This window comes from Arachis ipaensis, chromosome B9 (genome assembly GCF_059453495.1).
Source record: "Arachis ipaensis isolate K30076 ecotype BB chromosome B9, ASM5945349v1, whole genome shotgun sequence".
Classification (NCBI taxonomy): Eukaryota; Viridiplantae; Streptophyta; class Magnoliopsida; order Fabales; family Fabaceae; genus Arachis; species Arachis ipaensis.
The window spans coordinates 22,716,386-22,734,503 of NC_142444.1; the positions used below are offsets into that span (position 1 = coordinate 22,716,386).

An 18,118-nucleotide genomic window follows, 5' to 3' on the forward strand; every position below is an offset into this window, starting at 1 on the left:
CACGCGTACGCATGAGTGAGAGTATCGTCAAGCGACGCGTACGCGTGACATTCAGCACGTGACTCACTTAAAGAAAACGTGGCTGGCGATTTCTGGACTCATTCAAGCCCAAATCCAACCCATTTCTGCAGTATTTGAGGCCAAATTCAAGAAGGAACAAAGGGGGAGCAATTAAGGTAGGTTAAAAACATATCTTAGGGTAGATTTTTAGAGAGAGAAGCTCCCTCTCTCTCTAGAATTTAGGATTCTTAGTCCAATTTTTCTTTAATTTCTCTCTTTAATTCTTGTTTTAGCGTAGTTTCATTTATATTTTTATGCTCTATTGTCTTAATTTTCTTAGTTTCTCTTGTTAGTTTCTTATTTTTGTCATTTTTAGTTTATGACACACTCTTGCTAATTTTGATTCCTTTTTAATGCAATTCGATGTTTTATGTTTCTTTCATGTTTGTTTGAGTTATTGTTACTATTTTCTTGCATTTGGTAGCTTTAGATTTTGTTATTCTTACAATTTAATATGCTTTTCTTTTTATGCACATCAAGTGTTTGATAAAATGCTTGCCTTAGTTTTAGAGTAGATTTTGAGCATTCTTGGTTTAGAAAGAGAAGCTTGGTAATCTTGAGTCATTAATACCAACTTATGTTGGTGATCTAGAGTTGTTAGTTAATCTTGTTTCCATTGATGCTACTTATGGATTGGGATTAGCTAGGCCTATTTAACTTTCTCTCAATATGGGGATAACGTAATAGGCTTGGCTCTTGGTAATTGTTGCTTTATAATTAGTGACTAGGATAAAAAATCTTGATTCTCAATTCTTACCATGAATACCTCTTTAGTATTTGTTATCTTTAGTTGTTTGCTTTACTTTCTTGTCATTTAATTTCTTACTTCTTCATTATCAACCCCTTTGATTTCATAACCAATAATTGAACATTCGATTGCAATTCCTAGGGAGAACGACTCGAGAATAATACTTTCTGTTATTTTTATTGGGTTGAACTTGTGACAACCAAATTAAACTTTGATGGAGAATCCATTATTGATTTGAAACTATAGTTGCACACATCTAAATATAATTATATGTAAGTTGTGTCTAACTTTATTCTTAATCTATATTTTTTAAATGAGTTTACAAATGATATATATTATTATTTATTTACACAAAAAAATTATTTTAAATACTTTATATATTGAAAAAGATATTAAAATAATTAAAAATCTTAATTTATATTTTAACATTAATAAAATATTAAAAAATTATTATAATTAATCTAAAAATATTTTATATATATATATATATATATTGTATTTTTGTATCTTACAAGAAATTAAAATTTGTATATTCACATATTTCATATTTCATATATGTGTCCATATTCATACTTTATAGGCATTAATATTGACTTTTACCCTAGTAGTAAAGTAGAAGACAATGTGACATGTACTTATAGTTGGAAATTTCAAATGAAGTGACAAGAAGTGGTTAGTAATTTTTATGTTGTATTTTATACTTCAAAATCAAAGAACAAAATATAATTAAAATATAAAAATTGGTTCAAGATCTAGATTTTAGGAGCAAAACTAAACTCCTTTTCATAGGCACTAATTTTAAAGTACATCAAAATCTCTTTTTGGCAATGAAAAAAAAAAAGATGAAAGTAAACTAGAAGTTTGTAGAATCATAAACATGCATGCAATGATATCACAAACGAGTATCTATTCTAAAAATGTATTTCATTATAACTTTTGAGATTATTAAACATGAAGCAACTACATTTTACTGAATTTCAAAGTGTTTGAACATACATAAAACCTTAACATATTTCAAATGATCTATAAGAGCTAGAACTAAATCTGGCAAAGTAAAATAAATGAAACAACTTTGGAGAAATGAAAGGTGAAAATTTGTAAAAAATAATAAAAGAAATGATAGAAAAAATCCTACTTGAAAATTTAGCTTGGATAAGATTCATAAATTTACTGGGATGTGAGTATGTGAAGTATGTTTCGCGTAAAAAATTTTAATCCTTTGCTCTTTGTTTGCATTTCTATTTATAAACAAATTTGACCAATCTCATATTGACATGTTACTACGTATAGTTACTTTGCCAATAATTATTCTCGCCATAGAATATTCAACTTTTCTATTCGTCAAAACATATCTAAATTTCCTTTGTCAACTCGACACCTCAATACGTTGACACGTCAACTAACTCCAATTGAATTTCCTTTGTCAATCTCGACACAAATTTTATCAAGTAACAGTAATAGATAGGATTAGAAATAAAAAAGTCTGATGCGAAAAGACTAGTTTGTTAGTCATCTCCTTGTTTGGGAGCTTAAGAGTGAAAGGAGGAGAAAATTAGAACCCCTGGTGGAAAAGCACAAAATCAAAATTTTACGATTTTATTTTATTGCAAGGACTTTTTTTGTTGCAGTATCTCGAATTTGACAAGTAAAGAATTAATCTATCGTGAATTTAAACTCTATTTAATAGTTTATTGTTAGTCATTGAGTTATTGCATGTGTAAAGCGAAATTCAAACTATTGACACTTGCTTAAATAAATAAGTTCATTAACCACTCAATCAACCGAAATTAATTTGTAGGGACATATATTAGTTGACCCTAAATTTAGATTTTCCTCAATAACCACCTATAGAATCCACTTTATTGCTCCCTCCACGCTAACAGGTTTAGAGTTTAGGATTTAGATTTTTCTATTTTAGACTTTTAGTAGCAACCTTTATTTATTGTTTTCTATTACAATAGCGACCTATAAAATCATTAGCACAATATAGCTCCTAACAAGCATACTCATTTTAGACCCAACTGTCAAACCCAATCAAGGCTAAGTTCTCACATCCCTCTTACTCTCTTAGGTCCCCAACCGTACTCGACTCAACTTGGAGTCACTTGGAAACTTTGAAGACAACCAAAGTCGAAAGAGTAACACATATCAACGAGTCTTGTTCGACCTCAAGAATAACTTCAATTCCTTGGGAATAGCATAGATCTATTCACATCGAACACTCAGACATGCTTGGAATTCAAGGTAGCATTAGCATTAGTACAGTCCAATTGAATTTATTGATGAAAGTACTGTAGTTTTTTCTTCCAAATATTAGCTTAAAAATAATTCCAACTCCGTAAAGCTTTTTATGAAAATCATGTTTCATTCCTATTTTATACTTGTAATGCCTTCACTTATTATTACAAAAATACTAGGTGTCCAAGTGTTTTATTAACCAAAGTTATTAAAATTTAAACTTCAATCATGTTCCTCCTCCTCTTTTAACATCGTCATCGTTGCTATCGCCGCCACCACCGTCGTCGTCGCTGCCTTCTCTTTTTTATCGAGTGAAATTGAAAAGATACGAATATCTTTTATATTGTTTTTCTATATACTCAATATTTGTGTACCATATGTGTAAATTTGTGTTATGTTGAACAAAAATGTGTGCTATGCTTAAATATTTGTGTGCGGTAATAAATCAAAATTTGTTTGATGATTTCTGTCAAATTAGTGTGAGTTATCAGGTTATTAGTTTCGATTACTTGTGTTGGTTTTTTTATACTCGATATTTGTGTGCTATTGTATACATTTTTGTTTTTTTTTTCTTGATTATAGTTATTTATGATTATCTTATTTTTCTTTAATTGAGTTGTTTGAAAAATTAGTGTTATTCTATGATTATGGTTTTTGTGCTATATATGTGAATTTGTGTGCTATGCTGAACAAAAATGTGTGCTACACTTAAATATTTATGTGCTATGATAAACCAGAATTTGTTTAATGATATCTGTCAAATTAGCATGAGCTACTAAGCTATTAGCTTCGATTATTTGTGTGCTGTGAAAATGAAGGAATGTGTGTGGTTTCACTTTATTTGATTTACACATGTGATGCGGTATATTGTTTGTAGTGTTGATGGACAACTACAAGAAAGACAAGCCTCCATGGCTGAACTTTTCAAGAGCCATTACATCCAAAGGTGATTTGCACAATTGCACCTCTTGCATCTAAGGGCAGCATTCCATGAACAAAGGAGATGTGTTGGGTGTACTTAGAGATTGTCGTGTCGCACTCTCTGTGGATCCTAACCGCCAAAAAATGTTGAACTGCACATCAGAGTTAATAGCCATGAGTTATGATGACATACTTAAAAAGAATATCAACAACACCTTTGTGTGTGTGTATTTTGTTTTTTTGGAAAATGGAACCTGTAGTGTAACATTGGTTTGCAATGAATGGTGATTAGTTTACATACCATGAAAAAAATAAATGTGTAACAGAATTCGATAAAAGAATATACACAAATTTTGGTATAGCAAAAATTTGTGTTGTGCTTTAAAAATTTGTGTACTATATTAATAAGTTTGTGTTACATGTCAATTTTTGTGTGTTATATTTCAAAAATGTATGTGCTACAAAAAGTGTAGAAAAGCTTGTACAATATAGTACAAGCTCTTTGAATTGTGTGCTAGTAGAATACTGAAGTGCGTGTCACGCGATTCATTTTGAGAGTAATTTTTATTGTAGTTGGACCAACTTAGTTGAACTTAATTGGCAAAAAACTTATACATAAAAAGCATCACTCTCATTATTATTCTGTTTGTGTTTCAAGTTTCAACCATGTTTAGACATTGCAATTTGCATAGGTTTTCATCATGAATACAGTTGCTGATTGATGCAATATTAGAGCACTAAATCGAATTTAAACGTTGACTCCATAATATCTCGTAAAAAGGAATTTTTTTTTTTCGATTTAGTATTTCCTTCATTTATTATTACTCCCTATTATTATAGTTGAGTGTTTCAACCATGTCACTGTGTATTGCAACTTGCATTGGTTTGATAATGAATACAAGTTGCTTAGCAATACGATATTGGTTTGAAGTTAGCCTTATTAATTGCCATAGTTACCAATACCAATACAATTTTGAAGTAATTAGCCCTTATTAGTAATGCATTATGTAAAAAAAAACCCTTTTAAATATGACCGTGCACAATTGGAAATGAAAATCGTTTATACATTAACAGTACATACAAATTAATCTATAAATTGTTTTGAAAACCTTAAAACTCTCCTAATCTCATTTACAAAGTAGAGCAAATACAAAACCAGGCCAGAAGAAGAATTAAAAAGAAAAAAAAAAAATCAAACAGAATGGCAACAAAACACCACTTTAAGCTCAAACTCCCACCAAACCTAAGCATAAACAAGGTCTCAACCTTTGCCAAAGTTAGGAACAGTATCACCAAAATGAGACACAGAAACCTTATCAAGTCTTACTCTGCTCTCATCATGCTCTAAAGAGAAACACCACAAAACTGCATAAATCCAGATCACTCTTCCAGTGCTATTAGCCTATTACTCAGAACCAAACCACCAGAGTTTTGACATTGTTCAATTGAGATCCTTCAACAAGCTGTAACTTCAGAATTTAATTTAGGCACCCCTAAAATTGCACAGCTCTGTAAAACAGCAGAACCACTTTCAGATAGATATAAGTACAAAATTATTGTAAATAGTTTGGTATGAAGAGCACTAGCTACTAAATTTTTACACCTTGTTTGTGTTCATCTCCAGCAGTATTTAGTTGTGAATTTCAAGCATATCCTGCAGTGAATATTCCCATAAAAAAAATTAATCATGAAATCTATTTTTCACGTAAGCACATATCTATCCCCCCCCCCCCTCCTCTCTCTTTCTTCTCTTTCTCTCTCTTCTAAAAGATAAATAATTCACAAAGCATTGCCATTTTACAAAAATTTTCTAACCTAACATAGTTCACACGTCAGTGTAATGCCATTTTTTTTTGTTGCTCAACCATGAGAGGAGCAACTTATTCAAATACCAAGGAAAAAATGCATCACGCATCAGAATAATTATTCCTATTGCAAGCCTAGTAATATGACCAAAATGAAGATTCACTGCCCCTACTCAGCCAATGCTCAATGCTTCATCATGAATATGACTAACACCAGGAAAGAAAATCATCTAGTGTGCTACTGATCACTGTGAGTGACATTCCTATCAGCCATTAGGTGCAAAGGGTCCAGACTAACCTCCACTTCAATGTCTATCTAGCCAAGTTCAAATTCCACCAGCAAACACAGCCGAATCGTTCTCTCTTGACCTTTTCTAATCATCTGACGATCGTTGCTATTAATCAAATCAAAGCAACAAATACATTCTCTTCAAATTCTTGCCATTCAAAGCTCAACTATTGCAACCAAGGCCACTCCATTAATTTTCCAGAGAGAAGAGACAGAAGGTTGAAAATCTACCTTAAAAAACTGTGTTGGCAAAAGCACCTCTCCTTGGTCAAGGCTCACATCCTTCTGACTTCTGAGATCAGCTCATGTGATCAACCAGGCAGGGTCCGGAAACCTTGTAGATCGTCTACTGAGAATACAAACTCAGAAGATATCTCACAGGAATATAGATTACACCATCACATTGATCCCAGATCTTGAATCTTTCACCAGAGGGAGCCTGTGGCACTGCACTATGTTCCTGAACTGTTATAAACAGCATAAAGCAATTAAGCAATATAACTGGCACATAACACAACTCCAATACGATATTAACTCAGTAACTCCTTGCTTGACCAAAATTCCAGAACATTGGAACATTAGTAACAGATTTTACACATATCAGAACGTCCAGGAAAAACCAAATATTCAGAATTCAGCAACAATAAAGAACCAAATAATCAGCCAAAAGAAATATAATAACACTAGATTTAGTAAATATGCCTCTATCATCATTTTTGGTTAATACAAACTAAGGGTCAAAATTTCCACCTGCATTATCATATAAGGACTAAGGGGGAAGTTTACATCTTTTTAATGCTACAAAAAAACTGAGCAATCCATTGAATTAAGAGGAACAAGAAGAAGAAGAAGATGAATTACATATCAAGCACGGCGTTTACTCAAACGCCATGAATTTGGCTCATGGTATCTGTCATAGAGCGGTTCAATACGCTCTTGACGCTTTCGCTTGCTCATCTTTGTAGGATCTGATACTTTGAAGAATCTTGGTGCCAATTCAACAAGCCATTTAGGATCTATCACTGTGACCTCACGCATATATTCCTTGGTTGTCATAACAAGTTCATGGTAGATGACCCAGTCAGGTTGTCTCTGGAACAAAGCTGAACTTGGATGGATATATACAGGCTGGTTCTCAACTAGGGTTCTGTAGCCTTCCTGGGGATCCTTCCTTGCTGCATGGAAAAAGAATCCTGCGGTGATTGCCTTTCTGATCTTGGTAAAATTTTTTCCAGCACTTACAACATCCAATTTATACCTGCATATCAGAGATGATGATTTCAGAATACAATTCAATCTGGCCAGCAAAATTATAATGCAGAGAACCAATGACAAGATATAGCTACAAAATACAAACCACACCAAAATGTATGTTACAACACCATAATGGCAACAAGCAACCCAATACTGAAACATTTAGTGTGTCTAAAAATTTCAATATATTACAAAACAGTATATCTGCGGAAACATTGGACTCTGTACAAAGTTACAAGTAAAAAGAAGAAAAAAGAAAAAGAAACAAACAATTAAACAAAGTAAATAAAATATTTAGAAGTACTGATATCTTACTTATCCATGATGGTAAGAAGCTGTTTCCTGACATCCTGTGCTCTCCTCAATGATCGAGATTGAACAAAGTTCTCAAAACACCATGGTCCTGAAAAATTCTTGGCTTTCCAAGCCTCATAAACAGCAAGCAGTGTGAGATGGTCACCTTCAGGCTGGAAAAACTTTGCCCTCTTCTGATCTGCTTGGGCTTGCTTTTCCCTAGGCCTGTAAAAAATATTGCCAGTCTGAATCATGGCAATTATCGTCAAAATCTCATCACTGCATCCAAGGTCCACACTGGCAAGTAACATCTTGGACAATGGCGGATCCAAGGGAAATTCTGCCATTTTCCTCCCCAGTTTGGTTAAAAGGCCCTCTTCATCCAATGCTCCAAGACTGTAAAGCTGTTCCATGGCTGAAATAAGAGCTTGGGGTGATGGTGGATCCATAAAATCAAAGGACAGAAGATCATTTATTCCCATAGCTTTCATGTTGAGAGTAGTCATCCCAAGATTTATCCTTTGAATCTCAGGAATCGTAGTAGGAGACATCTCGTTCCTATATGCGCTCTCGGTATATAGGCGATAGCACTTTCCAGGTCCAGTACGCCCTGCACGTCCAGCTCTTTGTTTGGCCGAAGCTTGTGAAATTGGAGTTATCACCAACGAATCAAGTCCTTGCTTTGGGTTATAAACATTTTGCTTTGCAAACCCAGGATCAATAACATAAAATATCCCATCAATAGTCAAAGAAGCCTCAGCAATGTTAGTTGCCACAACCACTTTCCTTTTACCAGGAGGAGCAGGGTCGAATATCCTAGACTGCATTTCACTAGGAAGGGCACTATAAACAGGTAATATTATCAGTTCTGGAACATTCTTACCTAAACCCTTCATTCTTTCATAGAGAGATTGACAAGCAAAATCAATCTCCTCTTGACCAGTCAAGAAGAGAAGAATGTCTCCTTCAGGTTCTGTCAGGTGGATCTGTAGGACAGTGATCAAAGCTGCATCCAAATAATCACTTTCTGGCTGCTTAGTATAAAGAATCTCCACAGGAAACGTTCTCCCAGGTATTGTAAAGATGTTACAATTAAAGAAATATCCTGAGAACTTCTCTGCATCCAGAGTGGCAGACGTGACAATCAATCGCAACTCAGGCCTACGCTGCACTAGCTTCTTAAGCAGTCCAAAAAGAACATCAGTATGAATGGTCCTTTCGTGAGCCTCATCAAGCATTATGACAGAATACTGTGACAGGTTCTCATCAACCAGTATTTCCCTAAGAAGCATACCGTCGGTCATGTACTTGATTACAGTATCTGGTCCCGTACAATCTTCAAACCGAATGGCATAACCAACTTCCTCTCCCAATCGACATCCAAACTCTTCTGCAACTCTCTTTGCAACTGACATTGCAGCCACCCTACGAGGTTGAGTGCATCCAATTTTACCTCTTGTCGTGTAACCTGCTTCAGCAAGATACTGTGTTACCTGAGTAGTTTTACCTGAACCCGTTTCACCAATTACCACCAACACCTGATTATCATGGACAGCCTGAATCAATTCTTTTTTCAACTTGTAAATAGGGAGACTCTGCCTCTGTTCTTGAATAGAAAGCTTGGACCTTTGCCCAAAAGTAATGGTCTTTCCATAGGCATCCTTCTTCCATTCTGGCATATCATAGGCTGACAAACCAACTCCTCTAAGCTCCTGGGCAAGATGTCTTTCACCAGATTCAGGCATAGGGTCTTCCCAAGGACGATTGAGATCCTTTGGAATAGAATCAAGCATGGTGCGTTGCTGCTGTTCTCGTACTTCTCTACGCTCCTTTATAAGTGCAGACTGCAGTGCGGCAGCACGACCAAGAGAACCTTCTGGATTTTTGAAAATCTTGACAGGAGACATATCCATTGAATACCTGCTCTGCCCTTGCAAAAATGCAGGTTCATCCTCATTCAACTCAATCTCAAGCTCTTCTTCAGCACCTTCCTCCTGGTACATCAACCCATCTCCCTCCTCATCATAAGTTGGGTACTCTGAAACACTCAAAACACCTGAAGCAATCAACTGTTTTGCCTCCCACCTCTCAGGAGAGCTCATCCTCTTCAGAGGCCTCCGCGATTTCCCCATATCATCCTCCTCCACAATTCTGATACCCGATAGACCCGTCCTCGCAACTGGCCCATCCTTCGAATCCTGTGGATTCATCCGAAATGTGTCCTCATCGCTTTTCTTCAACGGAAGAAGATCTTTTCCGGTATGCTGATCAACATCCCTCATCGAAAGACTCAACTTCTGACCAGAAACAGATATAACCTTCACATAAACCTCCTGATCCCGCTTCACCACATCCTTTGCATTACTAATCCTCCTAGTTGCAATCTGTGACACATGCACCAATCCTTCCTTCCCTCTAATATCATCCAACTGAACAAAGCACCCTGTATCCATCACCCTTGAAACCCTCCCTTTATAAACCTTGTACAATTCAACTTCACCCCCTCCACTATGCCTCAGATCCCTCCTACCTTTCCTGTCACCACCACCATCTTCTTCACCATAACCACCATTTTCTTCTTCACACCCATCTCTCCTCCTCCTCTCATATCTATCCTTATCCTTATCCCTACCCCTACCCCTATCGTTCTCTCTATCCCTTCCCCTTCTCCTAGAATCCCCTTTTTCATCATCATAATCATCATAATCTCTATCTCTATCTCTATTCCTATCTCTAGGCCTTTCATCTCTATCATATTTATCATACCTGTCCCTTCTATCTCTTCTATCCCTTCTATCTCTGTCTCTTCCTCTGTGCCCATCTTCACCGTGTATTTCTCTGTCTCTATCACCACCATGTTTCTCTTTGGCTTCAGCTTCAATCTCCTTCTGCAGCTCCTTAACCCTATCCCTATCATCTGCAATAGCCAGTGCCTTGAACTTCCCCTTCGAACCACCACCGTCCTGCTTCGAACCCTTGACGTCGCTGTTCCCAGAACCCTTCTTCGGAGGGAGAATAGCGTGGATTATCGTGAGAAGTGTACGGACAAAATAGTCCGGCAATTCGGCACCGTTCTCCTTCAATTTTGCGTCGAATTCTTCGACGTTCTCGGAAGATCGACCCAACTCGGTGATGAACTCGGCGAGTACATTGTCACCGTTTCCGGTGTGAGACTCCATTTCGGTGCAAACCTTCGAAACAAGAGACAAGTACTCGAGCTTCTTCAACGAATCTTGTGGGTTCTCCACCGCCATGGCTCTGATGAAGAACCGAAGCGCGAATGACGAATTGGGAATTAGCGTGGATTCGTGGTGTTATGCGTATGAGAATTTGGAACGAAAGTGAAATTTGTTAGATCAAAGGACCCCTAATTGGGATACAAAGGCTCGTGATTTAAACCCTAATTGGATATTTTTAAATTCTAAGGGTCGCAGTTCTCATGTGAAAGAGCTTTTCACTGGTGTAAGCCAAAACAGGAGTATGTACACATATTGCTAACTAGTGCATTCTCCTGAGTTTTTTCTTTTCCTTTTTTCTAATAATTCATTGTAATCACAATTTTTGTTTAAAAAGCAAAAATCTCTATTAATGATATTTTCTTTTCACTGTCAATTTTAAAAGTATAGATTTTAAGCTTTTATTCTTTATAAAATATCAAATATTTTCATTTGTATAGAATATATATTATAAATATATATTAAGATAGGTCAAATAATATGTAAATTTATATAAATATATAAATATACATAACTATAAATATACATAAATTATTTTTATTTAGAGGTCTCAAGTTCGAATTTCACTCCTAATTTTAGAAAAAAAAAAGAGTTAAATTGAATTATACAAACTAATTCACTATTTTATTTATTAAATAGTGTAAAGTATTAAATTAGTCTTTTATATTTGGACGTAATCCTATTTTGATCCATAAGGTTTAAAGTGTCCTATTTAAATCAAAAAAAAAAATTCATTTAGCTTCAATGTAGTCACACCGTGAAGTCAAAGTTAAATAATTAACGGAATGTCCTACATGACAACAATACAATAACAAGGTCAATAATCTAGAGAATAAATATAAGTTCCAAAGGAACAAAATTAACTGTGAATGCATCAATATATTTATTTATCATTTTTTTAGTTTTATAGAAAATATTTCATTTAAATTGTAAAAAAAATAATAAATAAATGTATTGATACATTCAGGGTTGATTTTGTGTTTCTGAAATTTATACTTATTCTCCAGATTATCGACTTTGTTTTTGTACTACTGTCATATATGTCGTTAATTATTTAACTTTGACTTCAATACAGGACCACATTAAAACTGTATAAAATATTTTTTATTCAAATAGAATATTTTAAATCTTAAGGATCATAATAAAATTATGTTTAAATTTAAAAGACTAATTTAATACTTTACTCTATTAAATATGTATAATAATATTAAATATAAAATTAGTAAAAATAATAATTTTATATTATAACACAAAAATCTTAGATTCAAACTTAAAAAATGAGCAGAGTATTTTTGTGTACTTATATAATAAAAATAAATTTACAAATCTAATGACAAGTATTTTTAAAGATATCTATTTAGAATAGTATCGAAATATATAAATACTGATTGCTTTATAAAATATATAAGTAACGCATGGCATAATATAACTAAAAAATAGAATAAGCTTAGCTCTTATTGAAGTATTTTCCATGAGTTGAATTTCTATTACAATTTCATCGTTGCCTTTACCTTGCTCTATTAAATTTCTAAATCCTCGTTCTTTTCCTTTCTCACGTTTTCCCTGTGTGCGGTGGCATTCTCTCTGGAATATACTAGTAGGTTCTGGAAGGAAAAAGAAATCGTGAAACACAAAAACATAAAGGTTAACTACCAAAAATATTTCTGAAATATTCAAATGTCAATAAAAAAATATTCGTATTTTACTATCAATAAAAACATCTTTAAATAATATAAAAATACGACAAAAATATCTAACTGTAAATATGTATTTTTAAAAAATATTTTAAAAATTAAATTTTGATATAATATTTTGCAAACATAATTAAAAAATTAGAATATTATTATTCTTAAAATTTGATTTTTTTGCTAAGTATATATTTTTTATTTTTTAAAAATATTATTAGTTGTTAACAAAAAAATTACAAAAAATATATATTTAACGAAAAATTACTAAATTTTAAAGATAATAATATTTCATTTTTATAATTATGTTTAAAAAAGTTACATCAAAATTCAATTTCTAAGACATTTTTTGAAAATATATATTTATGGTTGGATATTTTTGTCATATTTTTAAATTATTTAAAAATTTTTTGTCGATAATAAAATTCGGATGAATTTTTGTCGACATTTAAATAATTTAGAGACGTTTTTAGTGATTAATCCAAAACCTAATGTATTTTTTGTCTCATAGAAGTGAATTTTTTTAAAAATAAATAATGTAAATATTTTACTTAAGGACATATGTCATTTGGGTGATATTTGCAAATTTGTCTTATTACTATGTGTATTGTACAAATAAAAGGTGTATATAAATCAGTGAAATAGAATTTGTTCTAACTCAAATTTGGTCTTAAATATATATTAAGTTTATTCTTTTATTATAATCCAACTCTAAATCTGATAAAATTTATATACAACAAATTATATCAAATAAAAATCAGGTATTTAATAATAATTTATAAAAAAAATTACTTATTAGTTGTTACGAAAGAATTGGTAGCTAATTTTAAATTTAATCTTTTTATGAATCATAATTCTATGCATTTTTAATCTCTTTTTTAGTTTTTTAATTTTTATTAAAAATAAACGGATTAATTTATAATTAATATTACCAAATATTAGTTAAAAAACACAAGTTCAAAACAAACATATTACCTTCTTGAATATTAGCTAGGGAAGAATCTCCAAATCTCTAACAATTATTTCATATGATAAAATTTATTTAAAAAAAAATTTAAAATTAAAACATAATCACGAATAATATTAATAACAACAAATATTTAAGTCACATACAAATGAGTGAAATAATACAAAATATTATGTATTTTTAAAATTTTATATTTCATAAATATAAAACATTAATTTTAAAATATGTATTTTCATCGGATAGGATCAAACCGGACCAAATGACACAAATTATGACCTAGATTCGGTTAAAATATTATTTCTAGTATTATTTTTTTCTCAGGTTACTTCAAATTCGAACCAATGTGTGCAAAAATACTTTAAATTTGGACCGAATTTTTAGATTCAAGCCATCTACACCCCTAGTAAAAATGCATTAATTAAACACGATCCATTAGTGTTAATATCTATCTCAAGTGCAATAGTATTATGTAAGAAGGCTTATCTCGTTTACCATGTATTGTTTACACAATGAATGAAATAGATATTGATGCGTGCTTTTATATATATATATATATATATATTACTCGTCGACAGCTTCATTATTTATACAATTTGGTCATTTTCTCCCCTATCTTCTTTTCTATTTTTCTTCTTGCGATAATTGATGACACCAACTAGTTAATAAGATAGTTTTTATTAATGCAATTGCACCGTAAAAGGATAAATGATAAAACACCAATTCGTAAATATCACTCAATATATATATATATATATATATATATATATATATATATATATATATATTCGTCAATAAAATTTTTAAAATTTTTATTTTAAAAAAATCTATAAAAGAAACTTGTAAATTAATTAATTAAAGAATAAACACTTAAATTGGTCCTCAAAAAATTTCACATCAAACATTATTGTTTCAAGGTGTTTACTTGGATTATTGTTTTGGATTTAAAAGTGAGATATAAATGCTTTGAAGGTATTATCCACATCTTCGCTTGAACGATAGTAGGTATCTGCAAAGACTTTAATACTTAAATTAGCTAGTAAGAGTTTTAGTAGACTAAAAAATGTGAGATTGATAAAAAAATATCTGAATGCTGAAATATTTATAGAATAGTAAATGAGACTTCGTCATCCTTTAAGGACAATTTTTAGATGATCATAAATAGTTATTTTTCTACAGAATGAGAAGTTACATTCTATGTTAAGGTGATTATCACCCAAATAATGAGATAAGTATCTAACTTGCTCCCCACTGTTTTTTAATTTTATTTACAATAATAATATTATAAAAATTTGTTATATTCAATAGCTACTAAATACAATTATACTAGGTGTATATTAAAATCAGTCATTAATATAAAATATATATATTAAAATACAAAATATACATTAAAAATAAATCAAATTATACATATATTTATATAGAAATACATAATAACTATTTTAGTAACTAATTTTAGTGTATAAATAACATTTTTAAATCAAATATATCATTGCCTTTGTTAATCATTTTTATTTAATTTGACGGTAGAATAATATTAAGTGATTTTTAAAACATTCAATATAAAATTTGGACAAAAAAATATTAGGAACAATGTTAATATTTATCCAAATATTTGAGACAAAAATCAATACTTTATCTATATACATTATAAATATTTACGTAAAAATTTTACAGTTATAATTATATAAAAAAATATTATATAATTTTATAAGAACAATAAAAAATATTGTTATAGGGCTTTTTTAAACCGTTAGTAGTCATAGAGCCCATATTATTTACGTAAAAAAAAAATAACTATGCTATATATATAAAATATATATTAAAAATAAGTTAAACAATATATGATGATTAATTTTAGTGTATAAATAATTTTTTTTTTTAAATTTATGTGGCTAATTATCTTTATTTTAGTTAGACATATGAGGCACCCCACTTTCACTGCTTCTAGCATTTTCAAGTTATTGAGATTTTCTCTTGTGTTCAACCTTTAATGACGAATAAAGCACGTATTAATTCAACTTTTTGGAGTAGTCACCCACCCATTTTGTTTGCTTATCAAATAAGCTTCTACCTTATTAAGGAAATTCCTTCTGTTATTCTACTTTCTCCAAAAAAATTCTTTTGGCAATTAAATTATTTTGTTCATTACTCTTTTGGCTAAATATTCTCATATAGTAGACAAATTATTAAAGATAATCAATAATATAGAACAAATTATTATTTTAACTCTAAAAAATTCCATTTTTTAAATATAGAATAAATTGAACGTCATATTACAAATTGAATAGGTGCAATAAATTCTATATTCTTGCTTGAAATAGAATAAAATATTTTCTCAAAAAACAACTAATAACTTAAAACACTACTATCTAATATTAGTAAGACTCAACATATTCATTAGTACTATTTTGACTGTGCCACTCCAACCAAAAGTACCTCTGCACCATTGTCGATAATTTAATGATACACCACACCTTGCATTGCATCTGTTATGACGAATTAACGACATCTATCTGGGTCGGAAGTAGGGGTGAGCACGGATCGATTTAGTTTGGGTTTAAGATAAAATTAAAATTGAACCAATCAAAAAGTAATTGGTTTAGTTTGGTTCGAATTTGTATTTTTTTGTACTTGTATCCGAACCAAATTAAACCGATTAAGAGCAGATTGGTTCGATTCGGATAGCGGGTACCCGATGACTTTGAAATTTATAAAAAAAAAAACAAAATTGACAAATTTTTATCTTAAAAAGTCAAGAAATACAATAAACATGTAACATCAACAGAAATAATGCAAACATATTAAATACCAAATACATTAAAAACTAAAATCATCAAAATCCAAACATATTAATAGTAAATAATCTTGTCTAATGAAAATATAAAAGTGCAATAAAAATATTAGAAGTTAAATACAAAAGTCTAGTGAATAATCTTTGAAAGAAGCTAAAACTAAAACACATTAAAATCTAAACATTAGTGAGATAGGATTAGAGTTATGAGTTAGAAAACACATAAAAAGTCACATATATATATATATATATATATATATATATATATATATTATATATTTTATTTAATTAATTATGATCGGGTATACGGGTTGGTTCGGGTTCCGCGCTCCCAAAACCGATACCCGAACCAATCATCAGTAAATGTCATTAGTTTGGTTCGGATTGGACCCGATTACCCATCGGTTCCAGAACCAATTTGATTGGTTTAGTTCGGGTTCGGGTGGGTAATCGGGTACCCGCTACCCGTGCTCACCCCTAGTCGGAAGTTGAAAAATGGATTTGTGTATATGTTTGCATTTATACGGTATACAACAAAAGGGGGAGCGATGAAGGCCATAGCCGAGATGCATCATATAAGGATAAGGGGAAAGGTTATCTACGTAGGTGAGGCCAAATACAGAAAGGGCTATGGGAGGAGAGAACACTGGAGGACGCGAAGGGGAATTGGCAAGATCTGAGGCGGAGACCAGGCAGCTCGAGAAGGGTGAAAGTTCTATAAGGGTGGAAGAAACTAAGAAGATAACACCAGTCAAGGATAACCAAGGAAAGGGTTGGACGAAAAAGGTTGAAGTGCCAGTAGCAAAAGAGAATTTTGATTGGCTGTTAAGGAGTTTAGTAGGCGGAACCACAAGACCAATGGACTTCAAAGCTTTACATAGAGCCATCGTCAACAACTTTCCCCATGTTGTTGAAGTGAAAGAGCTTGGTGCATACAAAGCCCTACTAGTGTTTGATTCGGTGAAGAATGCGGAGGAAGCGTTTACCTTCAAAATGAATAGCTTCTTACAATTCTTTTACAGGGTTTGGAGATGGGAGGAATCCGAATATAGTGAGACTAGAAGAGTATGGTTAGAATGCCATGGAGTGCCTTTACATGTCTGGTCAATGGAGACGTTCAACACAATAGGCGGTTTATAGGGTAAAGTAATCAAGTGTGATGATGTGACGAAGTCTGCATTATCCTTCAGTGTTGGGAGAGTGTTAATTGATACCTGTGTCTTTGACGATATCAAGGAAAGGATTCATATCACGGTTGGAACTAGTGGTTTTGATATTTTTGTGAAGGAAATAGGGCGTGCAATATACGAAGATGAATGCTTTTTGGAAGACGCAAGCGTGAAGTCAATATGTGCAAATGCTAGTTCACAAGCCGGAGAAATATTGTTGACGGCGGCAATGTGTGATCTGGCGGCTGACCTAATCAGAACACGAGCTAATGACGGTGGTGAAAACAAGGGTACAATGGTCACAACAGACATTTTTTTGAATGATTGCAATCAAGAAAATTTAATGGCCATGAAGGGACAACAAATGACGGATCAGGTCAAATTTAAGGGTGTTAATGACAATGCTGATTTTGGGGGATTTGATGAGTGTATAGAGTGTGAATCAGAGACAACGGTTACACAGATATGCATTGAAAAAAGAAGTGGGACTAAACAGTTAAGGAACATTATTCACGGTGGAGATGTGACAAATGGGTTTGTACAAAGGAGAGAGACCTACAAGGTTAGTAATAACGTTAGGCAGCTGTTGGGGCATTCAACCAATGGGCTTGAGAAAGAATTTTGGTGTGATGGGCTGCTGAGTGGAGTCCAAATGCTCCAT

General features: G+C 32.2%; 1 protein-coding gene across 5 annotated transcripts; it reads right to left on the bottom strand.

The window, feature by feature from the left end:
* Positions 1-4,988: 4,988 nt before the first annotated feature.
* Positions 4,989-11,118, bottom strand: LOC107617683 (putative pre-mRNA-splicing factor ATP-dependent RNA helicase DEAH5). Of its 5 annotated transcripts, none has more exons than XR_015899811.1 (6): positions 7,631-11,093; positions 6,923-7,319; positions 6,293-6,508; positions 6,071-6,167; positions 5,571-5,621; positions 4,989-5,476 (listed from the first exon to the last, which is right to left on the bottom strand). XR_015899811.1 is itself a non-coding variant. In XM_088499596.1 (2 exons), exons 1-2 carry the CDS (start codon positions 10,861-10,863, stop codon positions 6,926-6,928), a joined length of 3,627 nt encoding a protein of 1,208 aa, XP_088355722.1. In that variant the 5' UTR covers positions 10,864-11,118; the 3' UTR covers positions 6,724-6,925. The 5 variants fall into 5 exon arrangements, 1 of the variants encoding a protein (XP_088355722.1); XR_015899808.1 differs by having other exon boundaries at positions 6,293-6,526; XR_015899809.1 differs by lacking the exon at positions 6,071-6,167 and having other exon boundaries at positions 6,293-6,526.
* Between the last annotated feature and the right edge of the window lie 7,000 nt (positions 11,119-18,118).